Raw genomic sequence first — 15,969 nt, 5'->3', positions numbered from 1 at the left:
ATCAGGGGATTCTTCTCTCTGATAGCACACAGTGTCTGTTACAACACGGGTACGACCTGTTATGACAGGATAATGACATGTTATGATGCCATTACAATGCATTATAACAGTTACCAGTAGGCTATTCTAATTTGGATTGTACAATATGATGGAATGCATGGTAATGAGCTACTGCAAAGTCAGATGATCACATGTTTTTTTCTAATTCATAAAAAAAAAAAATCTCTCTTCAAGCTGCTTACGGTGAGATTTTACTGCGATCCGATGTAAAAATGCTTTTCTGGTAATTGCTGTGAGATTGCGTCATGTTGTTGACGTTTCATCACGTCCTATATATTGCAAGAGTCGAAGATAATTTGGGTGATTTTTTAGCACCAATTCAGGAAGTTTACTGAAAATATTCTCTCTATGGCAACAAAGAAAACCAACAAGGTTTCTACTAAAACTATGAAAAAAAGATTATGGTAAAGCTGCATTCTGTAACATTTTCACAAACAAATATCTATAATACCATTGATCCAAGCAATCTTCATACTGTATATGTACATTATCCTTATATGAGTATACAATCCTTTTATGACCCTTATACATAATGCTTATTAGGAACATGTTACAACCAGCAATTCACTTGTAATCAGTGTCCAATGTCACAATTCTGACAATCTATGCAAAAATGTTTTACTAAAGGAAGCTTAATAAACTAGATCAGTAGCCAGGTATGAAAAAGTATATTCTTTGAGGGTGGAAGCTGGAATGAGAACGAGAGAGAGGAAAAAAAGAGAGAGAGGCAGAGGGCGAGAGAAAAAACTGAGAGAGAGCAAGAGAGAAAATAGAGCGAGCTGGGAGAGAGAGAGAGAGAGAGAGAGAGTATGTCATAGGGAGAGATAGAAGGGAGAGAGAGGCATGTCCATCTCTAAAACATTTTCTTCCCTTAAAAACCTACGGCATAATGAAAAAAGACATTCGGCTCGAAGAAACACTGTATAGAAGCACCAATGCTATATAGAAGCACCCTTATTTTAAGCAGTATAGGCTATAGGTTCCATACTGCATTCAACAACAGGCCAATCTAACTTGCCTACGAATGCTATACAAACAATTTGTCTCAGGCTTGTCCTTCATTTGCAATAAATCAAATTCAAACACGTTTTTTGTGCCGAAATCAAATTCAACATAATGTGCTCGTCTCACACCGAACAGAAATGACAAAACATGGTCTCTTTTTTTTCTGCTAGCTTTCATGGGAAAATAGGCCTGAAGCTACAGACCGCTCACTCACTCATCATACAGTAACTACTGATTACTGTTATTACCAGGAGATCAAACTCAACAATTTCTGTGTTTTGAGAGAATGCTTGAGGCTGAGAATGGCTAGAGTTGAAAGTACGTGCCGTTTATACAGTGTAGTTCAGGTGGTGATGGGCATTGCAGTCCAACATGGGACTAATAGACAGCGATCAACCATGGGAGCTACTTGTTGAACTACACATCAGTTACACCTTAGCAACATATTTATAAAGCATCTATTATGCATTAGTAAGGCGTACTAATGCATTAAGCAGTCTTGCATGAATGATGGTTCAGTCAGTGTGGCATTAAACACACTAAGTCTTTCAGTGTAATGCAGTTAACCAGTCACCACTCCAATACATTATTTGACCATAAGACACATCATACTGGTTCAGTGTACACTTTCACAATAGGTTGTTCTCAATAAGATGTCACAATAAGTTGCAGAGCGTTCAGTTTGCCTGCTGGGGGGGGGGGAGACAAGGCAACCCGCAACCCGTAGCTCCTCTAAACCCATTGACAACTGCTTGCCGTTTTCAAGGGATTGTTAAATAAATGTGAACTACTTTGGTTGTGATATAATCATCCCCACCTCTTGCAGAGCATGGTCACAACTACACATCTCTGACTATGCCATGCGCACGTTCAGCTCTATCCTCAGGAGTTATTTCATGATCAGTACACCTCAACTGATCATGTCATTTCAGATACGTAAAGGTAGCCTCTCTCTCGCTCAATATTGGTCACCATTAATTTGATATTTGAGTGATTTAAAATAAAAGTGAACTATAATTGACAAGTGTGAGTGGTTTAGGTTCATTTGTGGGATCTGCCTATCAAGCAGCAGAAGGGTACATTTGCCGATGTACAGTTAGCTGATTATGTTTACTTTGCAAGCTACCAGTAGAAACGTTGTACAGTTGGCTAGACCTAAATGTACTTTTTTCTCCAACCAACGTAGGCCTACCTCGCGAAGTTAGCTAACATGATCCTCTTTTCAACATTGTTTCTCAGAGTGTTTCATCACGATTGCTGCTGACATACATGATAGGCTACATTGATTGATGGACCACGTGAAATTGGCTAGCTAGCTAATAGATCTCGTCAACATGGCTAGTTAATTAACAAGCCAACTTTCAGGGGATAAACTAGATGGCTATATCCAAATATTGTTTGATTTGCTTGCCATCTACAGTGGTGATGACAATAGTCCGACTGACCATTTTATCAGGAAGAGGACTTGCCGATGTCAAGCTCTTTCCAAAAGCCTAATATCGGATGAAGCAAGCCAAATGACACACGGATCTGAAAGAGGCTACCCTCACGTATCTGAAATGACATGATCAGTTGATGTTTACTGATCTTGAAAAGCATGCAGTTACCTGCAGTATAACTCAGATGATAGAGCTAAATGTGGAGTAATCTGAAATATTTAGTTCTGGCTATGCTCTTCAAAAGGTGATGATATTCTAACCAAATAGGTATAACCTTTATTAGTCCCACTTTAATTGAAGTGAAGCTTATAAAGGCTTCCTAAAGCCTTCATAATGCCTTCATAAGCACTGTGACTTCATGTAGTGTCCTTTAATACTTAGTTTGAAGTGAGACACCTTCGGTCATTCATAACACATCCATAAAGAATCTATATCACATAACGCTTTACTGACTCTAAAGTCAGACACCTTTGGTCATCTATAACACATACATAATGCCTTATATCATATCACACTTTACTTACTATAAAGTCAGACACCCTTGCAGTGGAGATTTTAGCATGTGAATCTTGGTGGGAAAAAAACAAGGTCGAATCATGATGACTTCAGTGATCTTCATGTCGTAGTTCTAGAAAGAGGTTTCGAATTCCTGAAGTACAATTCCAAGTTGGATGACCGTTCAAAAGATATTTTGCCAGTCAAGCTCATTTTTTTCCAAACTTCCCAGTTGTCTTGAACTCACTGAAGTCAGATTTCTCAGCTCCGAGTTATCAGTCGTTTTGAGTACGGCAGAAATCATGCTGGATTGACAGCATGGCCAATGTTGAATGTTTATCACTTTAAGCTTGGAAAAGAGACCCTTAAACCCAAAATTGGGACCACACACCCACTCCACTGAATAGCAGGCTAGTGATTGCTTTGCAATGCTTTGCAGTTAGCCACTGATTCCTTCCAAACCACTCATTGTTGAATTTGCCATTTTCAACTTGTTGTGTAATGTTTTTGTCCAATGGCTGATGAGCACCGATACTTTTTATTTATAATTTCTCTTTATTATTTATCTTCATATGACAAGGATTTAAAAGGATTTGCGAGTAGATTGTCGACTTGATTCATGATGATGACTGCTAGCAAATATTTTGAAAGTATGAAAGTTTACATGATCAGTCCATTCATAGCTACTGTAGATATAACGAGATCTGACATAATTTTATCTGTGGCCAATGACCTTGAGTCTTCTTGGATGGGAACTTCTAATGTAACTCTATGGCAGCACCCAAGGGGCTTGAATTTTCTAGCTCTACCCTTAGATTTGGCAGTGACGTAGTGTCCCCATGAGTGACAGAACACTTAGCCGATCACGGCACAACTAGAGAACATTACCAACCCCTACGCTCCGTATTTTCCGCGGGCTGCCCCGCCACCACAGAAAGCACTGAGCTAGGCTGAAACTCCTGCATTTTGGAGCTGCCTTACTCAAGAAAGTAAAAAAAATACCATGTTTGTATGGAGGCTTCATTAACTAAATTAATATTTAAATTTAGATTTTTTTTTAATGGTTCACAAACTGATATGTGATATGTATTATTGCCAAAATAACACGCAAAATCATTTTTTTCACCTTTACCTGCCATGAACGACAGGTTGCCACTGCTACCAACGTATTTTGCTCTGCATGACTGCACTTTAGACGGTGTCATCCTGCAGCACAGCATTTGGGGGGGAAGTTGAGGTCATGTCCAATATTGACTATGCACCCAAGAGGGGAAGAGGTTGGGGCATCCCAGAAATGTTTTAGAGTCCTGTAATATAACACACACAGAGTGTGGAAACATTAGGAACACTCTTTCCATGACAGACTGACCAGGTGAATCCAGGTGAAAGCTACGATCCCTTATTTAGTCCATTTGAATCAGTGTAGTTGAAGAGGAGGTTGACAAGTTAAAGGAGGATTTTTTTTAGCCTTGAGACAATTGAGACATGGATCTTGTATGTGAGCCATTCAGAGGGTGAATGGGCAAGACAAAAGATTGAAGTGCCTTTGAAGGGGGTGTGGTAGTAGGTGCCAGGTGCACCAGTTTGAGTGTGTCAAGAACTGCAAGGCTGCTGGGTTTTTTACGCTCAGTTTCCCGTGTGTATCAAGAATGGTCCACCACCCAAAGGACATCCAGCCAACTTGACACAACTATGGGAACAATTGGAGTCAACATGGGCCAGCATCCCTGTGGAACGCGTTTGATACCTTGTAGAGTCCTCGCGCCGACAAATCAAATCAAATCACATGTTATTTGTCACATACACATGGTTTGCAGATGTTAATGCGAGTGTAGCGAAATGCTTAATTGACACTGTTCTGAGGGCAAAAGGTGGTGCAACTGAATATTAGGAAGGTGTTTCTAATGTTTTGTGCACTCAGTGTATACAATTTAGCACACTTTTATGCATACATGCATCTTAGAGCCATGCATGCATACACTTTTAAGTAAGGTTGGTCCAGGGAATCGTGCCTACTTTCCTGGGATTGCAATGCTCTACCAAGATGCATGACAAGGATATAAATGCTTTGTGAAGCCTCAATTTAATATGGTTAATAAAGCCTTTATTAAGAGGTGCTTGTGCGACCCTTTTTTTTCTCATATTTGACCTAGTGGGTTATGTCACATTTGACATTGGTGGACATATCACACAGTTATGCCACATTTATGAACCCTTTAAAAAGCATGACATTATGATTTGTGACACATTTATGTAGTGTTTCTGAAGGCTTTATGAAGCCTTTATAAGCAGCACATAACTTAAAGTGGGGCCCTTTTGGGTCAACAATTCCTTGAAAACGGCATGTTGTTGTTAATATGTGTGTGTGTGTGTGTGTGTGTGTGTGTGTGTGTGTGTGTGTGTGTGTGTGTGTGTGTGTGTGTGTGTGTGTGTGTGTGTGTGTGTGTGTGTGTGTGTGTGTGTGTGTGTGTGTGTGTGTGTGTGTGTGTGTGTGTGTGTGTGTGTGTGTACTGTGCCTTCAGAAAGGAAGGCCTTTTTCCACATTTTGTTGTGTTACAGCCTGACTTTAAAATGGATTATATTTAGATTGTTTTGTCACTGGGCTACAGATAATACACCATAAGAGAAATTATCCTTTTCAGAATTTTAACAAATTAATTTCAAATCAAAACATGAAATGGCTAGAGTCAATACGTATTCAAGATCTTTGTTATGGCATGCCTAAATAAGTTCAGGAGTAAAAATGTGCTTAACAAGTCACATAATAAGTTGCATGGACTCTGTGTGCAATAATAGTTTTTAACATGGTTTTTAAATGACTACCTTACAGTATCTCTGTGCCCCACACATACAATTATCTGTATGGTCCCTCAGTCGAGCAGTGGATTTCAAACGCAGATTCAACCACAAACACCAGGGAGGTTTTCCAGTGCCTCGCAAAGAAGGACACCTATTGGTAGATGGGTAAAAAAAAAATCAAAGCAGACACTGAATATCCCTTTGAGCATGGTGAAGTTATTAATTACACTTTGGATGGTTTATCAATACACCCAGTCACTACAAAGATACAAGCATCCTTCCTAACTCAGTTGCCAGAGATTAAGGAAACTGCTCAGGGATTTCAGAATGAAGCCACTTGTGACTTTAAAACAGTTACAGAGTTTAATGGCTGTGATAGGAGAAAACTGAGGATGGATCGACAACATTGTAGTTACTCCACAATACTAACCTAATTGACAGAGTGAAAAGAAGGAAGCATGTACAGAATTAAAATATTCAAAAACATGGATCCTGTTTGTAACAAGGCATTAAAGTATTACTGCATAAAATGTGTCAAAGCAATTCACTTTTTATCCTGAATACAAAGTGTTATGTTTGGGGCAAAAGTAAGGGTGGTGGCCTACATCATGTTATGTGTATGCTTGTAATCGTTTAAGACTGGGGAGTTTTCAGGATAAAAAAATAAACGGAATGGAGCCTAGCACAAGTAAAATCCTACAGGAAAACCTGCTTCAGTCTGCTTTCTAGCAAACAGTGGGAGATTAATTTACCTTTCAGCAAGACAATAATCTAAAACACAAGGCCAAATATACACTGGAGTTGCTTAACAAGAAGACAATTACAGTGTTGAGTTAAATCTACTTAAAAATCTATGGCAAGACCTGAAAATTGTTGTCCAGAAATGATCAACAAAAATTGGTTGTTGATCATTTCTAGACAACCATTTTCAGGTCCTGACACAGCTTGAAGGATTTTGAAAAAAATAATGGACAACTGTTGCACAATCCAGCTGTGGAAAGCTGTTAGAGACGTACCCAGAAAGGCTCACAGCTGTAATCACTGCCAAAGGTGCTTTCACAAAGTATTGACTCGGTTGTGTGAATACTTATGTAAGTGAGATATTTCTGAACTTCATTTTCAATAAAAATTTGCAACAACTTCTAAAATAACGTTTTCACTGTCATTATAAGGTATTGGGTGTTGATGGTTGACAAAAAAATGAATTAAATGTATTTTGAATTCAGGCTGTAACAAAACAAAATGTGTAATAAGTCAAGGGGTATGAATACTTTCTGAAGCCACTGTATGTCTGTGTGTCAGTCTGAAAACCTGAAATTAGAGTTACTCTGACTGGCGGTGAGTCATCATCGTCATGGCGTTTAGCTGTCCGTTCCCGAGGGAACCAGGTTACCGTCACTACACTGAGGGGATTTTCTATTTTTCTATTTGAAAAGAAAAAGGCTGTGCACACACGTGTACACGCGTGCATGCACCCACACACATACACACACAATCTCTAGGTTGAATTACACACGTTACACGGCGACGCATTTCAAACTGAGAGTAAACATACATACCAATATCTATGCCTGTCTGATATTCAATGAGCTGGTGCTGTCAAAAGGCAGGCTATGTAGATGAGCATAAATGGCAATACTGCAAACCCCACTCGCAACTACCTACGTGATATGATATGGCGTGATCTACTGTAAATGCAAAATGTCTGTGAATTTGTGTGTCATAAACTGTCTTTCTATGTAGAGTACCAATACTGACAATACTCTAGTGATGATGTTGTTGCTCAAACACATTTCTGAAGGGGTTACACCTGAACCTTTTTAAGTCCTTCTTTAGAAACGGTTGAATTCATCTGGTCGATTTGGAATTTAAGTTTGTGTTGTATTTAGTTTGTATTGTATTGTATTTTAAATTTGGTTTATTGAAATGTGTCCACCTGTGTTTGTGTAATGTATTGTATTGCTTGTCAAAAAAACAAGGTTTGTCTTGAATTAAACTAAACATATTTACACTTTGTAACCCACAACGTCCCATGGTTCATTGAGATGTATATAGGCTGTGTGCTCTGCCCCGGTCACTCCCTGGGGTGACGTTTTCCCTAGGTACAGATCTAGGATCAGCTCCCCCTTCCCAAATCTGTGATCAGAAATGTTTGTAACTAAGAAACTGTTTATAGTTTAAAAGCCTAGCTTTCTCAACTCCAAGTGAGAACATTCTGAATGACTTGTTTAAGGGATATTGTATTGGTTGTCAGATACAGTACATTTCCTCTGTGGACGACAGCTTCTATTGCAAGTTTTGGGGGCGTACTTTCTAAGCCCTATGTTTTCCTTCTGTGGAAAACATTCATTTGGCTTGTTACACAGACTAACAATTGAACAGGTAAGATCAATTCTTATTTCATTTCTTGTGGCGGGATAATTTGGAGTTTAAATTGAAGTTAAGGGTAGGTCTCAAGTGTAAGGTCACGCCAGAAAAGGACATTACAGCAGAGGGGTATCTCAAGAATCAGGTTTGAAGAGTTAGAGAGGTAACTTTGGTGGACTATGAGTTCAACTCGGGATAACCAGTCAAACGAATGTGGCTCGCCTTTTAGACTGGTACATTTCTATGGCAGCCAATCCTTCAGAACTAACCTGAAGGATGTTCTACAAAGCCAGCTAGATCCACTCAGGGTTTTCTAAAGCTGACCAGCTTCAGTTAGCTTCACATTCCAGCTCAGGCTTCATCCGTACTACGAAGGTGGATATTGCTCGTCTGCCTGCCGCTAACTCTGTCGCACGTGGCTAGTCAATCCATGGGCTGGTCAGTGTCCCATTTTCATTAGTGCCGAAATCAAAACGGAAGAAAAGTTATCTTTCATTTTCAGCAGGCTATGGTGTGAAATAGGCTTTTAGAAATGGTGTCTTTATTACATGACTTATCGTTAATGCCGTCTTTGGTGTGCCTATGAATGGATGCACACCTTTTTCCCCACCTCTATCGATAAAATAATTTCATCATAACAACAATGACTGAATTTGTCATACAAAAGTTTTACTGTGCATTCTGTCATTACGAAATAATGTGATAGTTATTTTACAATTTCACCACTTTTTAACACAACCATTTAAAAAAAAAAATATATATATACAGTACATGCATGTATATTTAATCGGCCTTCTTCCTCGAATAAAGGGGATGACGATGCATAATTAACAACTGCTGTCATAGTATGAATGAAGCCTGAGCTGGAATGTGACGCTAACTGGAGCTGGTTAGCTTTAGAAAACTCTGACTAGCTGGCTTTCGTAGGGTACCCCTCAGGTAGGCCGTGAGCTACGAAAACAGAGGACAGCTTGGTAAACCCTGTGAATTGTGGGTAGTGGAGTCTTACTGTATCTCTTTGGTCCATCTTCCAGGCAGAAGGAGAGGGTCAGGGTAGCGTCCTCCTCAAAGAACTCCGTGGCAAACGCATCCCACCACAGACTGTCACTCTCCTGAATGAGAGAGAGAGAGAGTGAGAAGAAAGTTGATCAATAATTCAAACACTTCTAATATTAAGATATCAAAATAACAGATTGCAGACTATTTACGCAGTCCCACAATCTCATTGTTCCATCGTAAGTACAAAAACGTACATTTTCACATCCGACAACCAACATATGTCATGCATCAACCCAGGACATCCGCCACTGTATACTACATCATGATATTGAAATGACTTTGTAAATACTGACAGGTTAAATGTTGCACCCTTTCACCTGTTCCTCTGGGGAACATGACACTGTCATTTACCAGATCATGTACCTTAACTGGGGACGACCCCGGTGTGACAAGTGATGTTGATTTCACCCGACATGTTATGACAGACCGAGAGGCTTTCATTCGTCCCTCCGCTAGTCCCTCCCAGATGTTTACAATTATCCATGTCAACATCGCCTAGTGTCAAGCCCAATAAGTGCTGACCCCAAGGGACTTAATGTGCTTCATATCTGCAGGTCTGGGGCTAGGTGTGTCCGTGTGTGTGTCCGTGTCCGTGTCCGTGTGTGTGTGTGTGTGTGTGTGTGTGTGTGTGTGTGTGTGTGTGTGTGTGTGTGTGTGTGTGTGTGTGTGTGTGTGTGTGTGTGTGTGTGTGTGTGTGTGTGTGTGTGTGTGTGTGTGTGTGTGTGTGTGTGTGTGTGGAATAAGGAGGGCTAAGTGGGAAGGGAGTGGAGGAAGGAAAGGAACTATACCACCTGAAGTTAATTTAGGAGGTGAATCAATATGTGCTCATGACCTGGGAAGAGGGCATCCGCTGGTCAAATATCATCAAAATCCCTGGGTTAGAGACTAGTGATAAGCCTATGATAAGGTACTTTAAGGGCTGGGATCAATTGCAGATTGAGGTAAACTGCACTGCTGGTTCATTGAGAATGTTAAGCTGTATTGGAGGTGTTACAAATGTTGTAAGCAACACACCCTAAGGTGATCCTGGTGCAGACATTGTCATTGGATATTGACACAAAACCATACTAGAAGTGTGGTTTCCAACTTAACTCAGGGTCCCTTTTCAGGACCCTGTCTTTCAAAGATAATTCATAAAAATCCAAATAACTTCACAGATCCTTCAGGCTCATCCTGACATGACCCTCCAGCATGACAATGCCACCATCCATACTGCTCGTTCTGTGCGTGATTTCCTGCAAGACAGGAATGTCAGTGTTCTGCCATGGCCAGTGAAGACCCTGGATCTCAATCCCATTGAGCAAGTCTGGGACCTGTTGGATTGGAGGGTGAGGGCTAAGGCCATTCCCCCCAAAAATGTCCGGGACCTTACAGGTGCCTTGGTAGAAGAGTGGGGTAACATCTCACAGCAAGAACTGGCTAATCTGACGCAGTCCATGAGGAGGAGGTGCACTGCAGTACTTAATGCAGCTGGTGGCCACAGCATATACTGACTGTTACTTTTGATTTTGCCCCACCCCCCTTTGTTCAGGGACATATCATTGCATTTATGTTAGTCACATGTCTGTGGAACTTGTTCAGTTTATGTCTCAGTTGTTGAATCTTGCTATGTTCATATAAATATTTACACATGTTAAGTTTGCTGAAAATAAACACAGTTGACACTGAGAGGACGTTTCTTTTTTTTTTGCTGAGTTTATGAAAAACGATACTCATCTTCCAATTTCAAGTCAAATTTAGTTTATCGGTCGAGTACACAGTTTATCAGGTGTTATAGTGGGTGCAACGGAATGCTTATGTTACTATGTAACGGCCATCGTCGGAGGACCAAGGTGCAGCGTGATAAGTGTTCATGATTTTTAATAGAATCAAAACTGAACACTAAACAAAATAACAACTAAGAAGACCGAACAAACTAACCACAAAACAGAAAATAAAAAAAGGCTACCCAAGTATGATTCTCAATCAGAGACAACTAACGACACCTGCCTCTGATTGAGAACCATACCAGGCCAAACTCAAAAACCAACATAGAAACACAAACATAGACTGCCCACCCCAACTCACGCCCTGACCATACTAAAACAAAAACAAAACAAAGGAACTAAGGTCAGAACGTGACATACTAGCTCCTAACAATGCAGTAAATGCAGTAAAATGTCAAGTACACAAATAATACAAAAATATATAATAATCTTGAAATGCTGGAACAACATTGGAGTAGCAGCAATTCAAATGCAATCTACTGTATACACACCGGATGAATTTACACCATATATACTAAGAATGATATGTACAGAAGTAGATATAGTAGAGTGAGCTATGTCAAGAATGCAGTGTATAAATATGCAGTGTTTTATAAGTAAAATGTAATGTACAATTTCCGCACGGTCACATATTTTCACCACTGCAAATTTAGAGCACGCCAACTGTGTTTCTTCATTTTGACCCAGATACCCCCACTGCTGTACCATCACTGCCTTTTATCAGCACACATCAAAAGCTCAATGAGTCATGAACTGGGACTGTTAGTAGTGATTACTAACTCAACAGGAGTTTCTGCGTTGTGTGTAACTGGGCTAGTACCAGGCAACTGGCAGTGGATGGATTCTGCCAGGGGACAGGAGGACACCCACTGGGCACAGACGTCAGTTCAACATCTAGTTTTGATTTACATTTGGTTTGGTTGTCAACTAACCTCCACTGGGACAGCACTGGATGAGCTGGTTGAGAAGTGTGTGTGCATGTCTGAGGAATGTGTATACGTGAGAGAGCGCGAGAGAAAGAGAGATATTGCATGGATGTGTTTATCTGCATGGCTGTCCATATCGTTGTGAATTTAATTTCTTGTATTTTTATGTGTGTGTGTAAGTGAATGAGTACATGCATGCGTGTGTGTGTGTGTGTGTGTGTGTGTGTGTGTGTGTGTGTGTGTGTGTGTGTGTGTGTGTGTGTGTGTGTGTGTGTGTGTGTGTGTGTGTGTGTGTGTGTGTGTGTGTGTGTGTGTGTGTGTGAGAGAGACATTCTGATTTGTCACACTCACCAGGCTGAATGACCTCAGCAGATAATCCTGTCCTGTGAGGGGCCTCCAGGGAGTGGCAGTAAAGGCAAGGGTCAACAAGGCACTCTTTCCCTTCCTCTCTTTCCCTCTCCCTCCCTCCCTCTCTTTCCCTCTCTCTCTCTCTTTCTTTCCCTTTCCCTCTCCTCTCTCTCTCTCTCTCTCTCTCTCTCTCTCTCTTTCATTCATTCACCTTCTCTCCTTCTCTCTGGCTTCACTTCCTCTCTCTCTCTCATTCTGTCTCGCTCCGTCTCTCGCTTTCTATCTCTCTCTCTCAACGACAAGCCTCTCCATTCAATAACACTCTCAGTATGGTCGGCTGTTTTAACTTGAACTTTATTGCAATTCAACAACATTTATGGTTTTCGTGTTGTAAATGGCTAAACAATGTATTACATTTCCATATACAGTTGAAGTTGGAAGTTTATATACACCTTAGCCAAATACATTAAAGAGTGGCTCTTCAACCACTCTGCAAATTTCTTGTTAACAAACTATAGTTTTGGCAAGTCGGTTAGGACATCTACTTTGTCCATGACACAAGTCGTTTTTCCAAGAATTGTTTACAGACAGATTATGTCATTTATAATTCACTGTATCACAATTACAGTGTGTCAGAGGTTTACATACACTAAGTTGACTTTGCCTTTAAATAGCTTGGGAATTTACATGTATTTGGCTAAGGTGTATGTAAACTTCCGACTTCAACTGTACATACACACAGTTGAAGTCGCAAGTTAACATACACCTTAGCCCAATACATTTAAACTCAGTTTTTCACAATTCCTGACATTTAATCCTACTAAAAATGCCATGTCTTACGTCAGTTACGATCACCACTATATTTTAAGAATGTGAAATGTCAGAATAATAGTAGAGAGTAGGATTAATTTCAGCTTTTATTTATTTCATCACATTCCCAGTGGGTCAGAAGTTTACATTCCACTCAATTATTATTTGGTAGCATTGCCTTGAAACTGTTTAACTTAGGTCAAACGTTTCAGGTAGCCTTCCACAAGCTTCCCACAATACGTTGGGTGAAATTTGCCCCATTCCTCCTGACAGAACTGGTGTAACTGAGTCAGGTTTGTAGGCCTCCTTGCTCGCAAGGATTTTCTATAGGATTGAGATCAGGGCTTTGTGATGGCCACTCTAATACCTTGACTTTGTTGTCCTTGCCACAACTTTGGAAGTATGCTTGGTGTCATTGTCCATTTGGAAGACCCATTTGCGACCAAGCTTCAACATCCTGACTGATGTCTTGAGATGTTGCTTCAATATATCCACATAATTTTCCTCCCTTATGATGCCATCTATTTTTTGAAGTGCACCAGACCCTCCTGCAACAAAGCACCCCCACAACATGATGCTGCCACCCCCGTGCTTTGTGCCTGGGATGGTGTTCTTTGGCTTGCAAGCCTTCCCCTTTTTCCTCCAAACATAACCATGGTCATTATGGCCAAACAATTCTATTTTAGTTTCATCAGACCAGAGGACATTTCTTAAAAAAGTACGATCTTTGTCCCCATGTGCAGTTGCAAACCGTAGTCTTGTTTTTTTATGGCAGTTTTGGAGCAGTGGCAACTTCCTTGCAGAGCGGCCTTTCAGGTTATTCCGATAGAGGACTCGTTTGGCTGTGGATATAGATATTTTTGCAGCTGTTTCCTCCAGCATCTTCACAAGGTCCTTTGCAGTTGATTGATTTGCACTTTTCGCACCAAAGTACATTCATCTCTAAGAGACAGAACGCGTCTCCTTCCTGAGCGGTATGACAGCTGCGTGGTCCCATAGTGTTTATACTTGCGTACTACTGTTTGTACAGATGAACGTGGTACCTTCAAGCGTTTGGAAATTGCTCCCAAGGTTGAACCAGACTTGTGGAGGTCTACATTTTTTTCAGAGGACTTGGCTGATTTCTTTTGATTTTCCCATCAAAGAGGCACTGAGTTTGAAGGTAGGCCTTGAAATACATTCACAGGGAAACTTCCAATTGACTCAAATTATGTCAATTAGCCTATCAGAAGCTTCTAAAGCCATGGCATAATTTTCTGGAATTTTCCGAGCTGTCATTTTCCGAGGCACAGTCAACTTTGTGTATGCAAACTTCTGACCCACTGGAATTGTGATACAGTGAATTATAAGTGAAATAATCTGCCTGTAAACAACTCTTTGAAAAATTACTTGTGTCATTCACAAAGTAGATGTCCTAACCAACTTGCCAAAACTATAATTTGTTAACAAGACATTTGTGGAGTGGTTGAAAAATTAGTTTTAATGACTCCAACATAAGTGTATGTAAACGTCCGACTTCAACTGTAGAAGGTAAACATTTTGTTAGTAGTAAAATGAGGTAGGAGTAGAACACGTAGACAATGATGTTTTCCTGTAGCGTGTCGATGAAAGTCATTGCTTAGTCTGTCTTCGTAACCTTTTCCCTTTGTCAAATAACAGGCAAGGGGATTTAATACATGTCAGATGTCCTATTCCATATAAACTTGTGGGATTACTAGTGGAAACATCCCTTCAACATCCTCTTACTTAAGGTCCTGCTACTTTACAGAATGGATCTCTATGTTAGTGAGTCAGTTTCGACTCAGTATGTTCCATTCAGGAGGTCCATTGACATTTTGCTCTGGCATTCAACCATACAAACAGGGCCTCTGTTTCAAGAAAGAGCAGAGCATTCGGCTGCTGCTTACATCACTGTAAGTACTGTACTGTATGTGCATGGCAGTGTTTCCCCTAGTTTGATTTCCAGGTGGGGCGCAAAGGCCTCCAAAGCAGCATATAGGTGTTCTGGTATCAAAATGTTGAATTGGAACCAAAGTAATAATTTTTCCTGAAAATATTTTCAATTGCAATCCTCATGTGTATTGGTATAATACATAGACTGTGGTTGACCGTAGTTCTGATTTATGTTAGATAGATACACTACCCAGTCAGGTCAGCTGCCTGAATGCAAACAAAACATTTATATTAACATTTTAGCAGACACTCTTATCCAGAGGGTTCCTTGCTCAAGGGCACACTGACAGATTTTTCACCTAGTCAGCTAAGGGATACGAACCAGCGACCTTTCACTTCATGGCCCAACCCCTTAACTGCTAGACTATCTAGGCTAGGGCAGATGCCACCCAAACCGGATTTATATAAAACAATCAGTACTTGACAACTCTGCCACACTTCCCTCTTTCTTTTTAACATCTCCTCTAAATATATCCCATGCAACAGCTCTCCAGACCAGCTTCCTCCTTCTCCACCTCCATGCATCGCTGGACAGGAGGGGAAACTCTCCACACACTCGTGTCATGCTTTCATTTACGCTACCTGACTTCCTGACTAGCTGACAAGCCAGCGGTGCTATGCTAGCTGGTGTCAACCACCACAGATCAGTGGCAAGCTGCAGGGACCTCAGGTGAACTAACACAGCAGGTTATCCTCCCTGACGCCTGCCACTGCCAGCCAATAAAGCCCTATTGATTTGAACAGATAGTTCCCGTCTAGAGGGATTTATCAGATTTGTCAATTGGAGTGGGTGATAGTGTGTGTGTGTGTTTGTTTAATTTCTTTAATTAACTAGGCAAGTCAGTTAAGAACAAATTCTTATTTACAATGACGGCCTACCAAAAGCCAAATGGCCTCCTGCGGGGACATGGGCTGGGATAAAATATATACATATATAAATAT

The 15,969-nt window shown here is 40.6% G+C and overlaps 1 protein-coding gene across 6 annotated transcripts in view; it reads right to left on the bottom strand.

Annotated features, from left to right (window-relative positions):
- ldb2a (LIM domain binding 2a) overlaps positions 1-15,969 on the bottom strand; it is a 91,109-nt gene that overhangs the window by 62,813 nt on the left and 12,327 nt on the right. For all 6 annotated transcript variants that reach the window (XM_052488431.1, XM_052488434.1, XM_052488432.1 and 3 more), the window contains exon 2: positions 9,175-9,277. In XM_052488431.1, the coding sequence (XP_052344391.1) occupies positions 9,175-9,277 (103 nt within the window). The remainder of the gene's footprint in view (positions 1-9,174; positions 9,278-15,969) is intronic.

Source organism: Oncorhynchus keta, chromosome 30 (genome assembly GCF_023373465.1).
Source record: "Oncorhynchus keta strain PuntledgeMale-10-30-2019 chromosome 30, Oket_V2, whole genome shotgun sequence".
Classification (NCBI taxonomy): domain Eukaryota; kingdom Metazoa; phylum Chordata; class Actinopteri; order Salmoniformes; family Salmonidae; genus Oncorhynchus; species Oncorhynchus keta.
The sequence above is the reverse complement of the archived record's forward strand: the minus strand, read 5'-3'. Positions and strand labels throughout refer to the sequence as shown.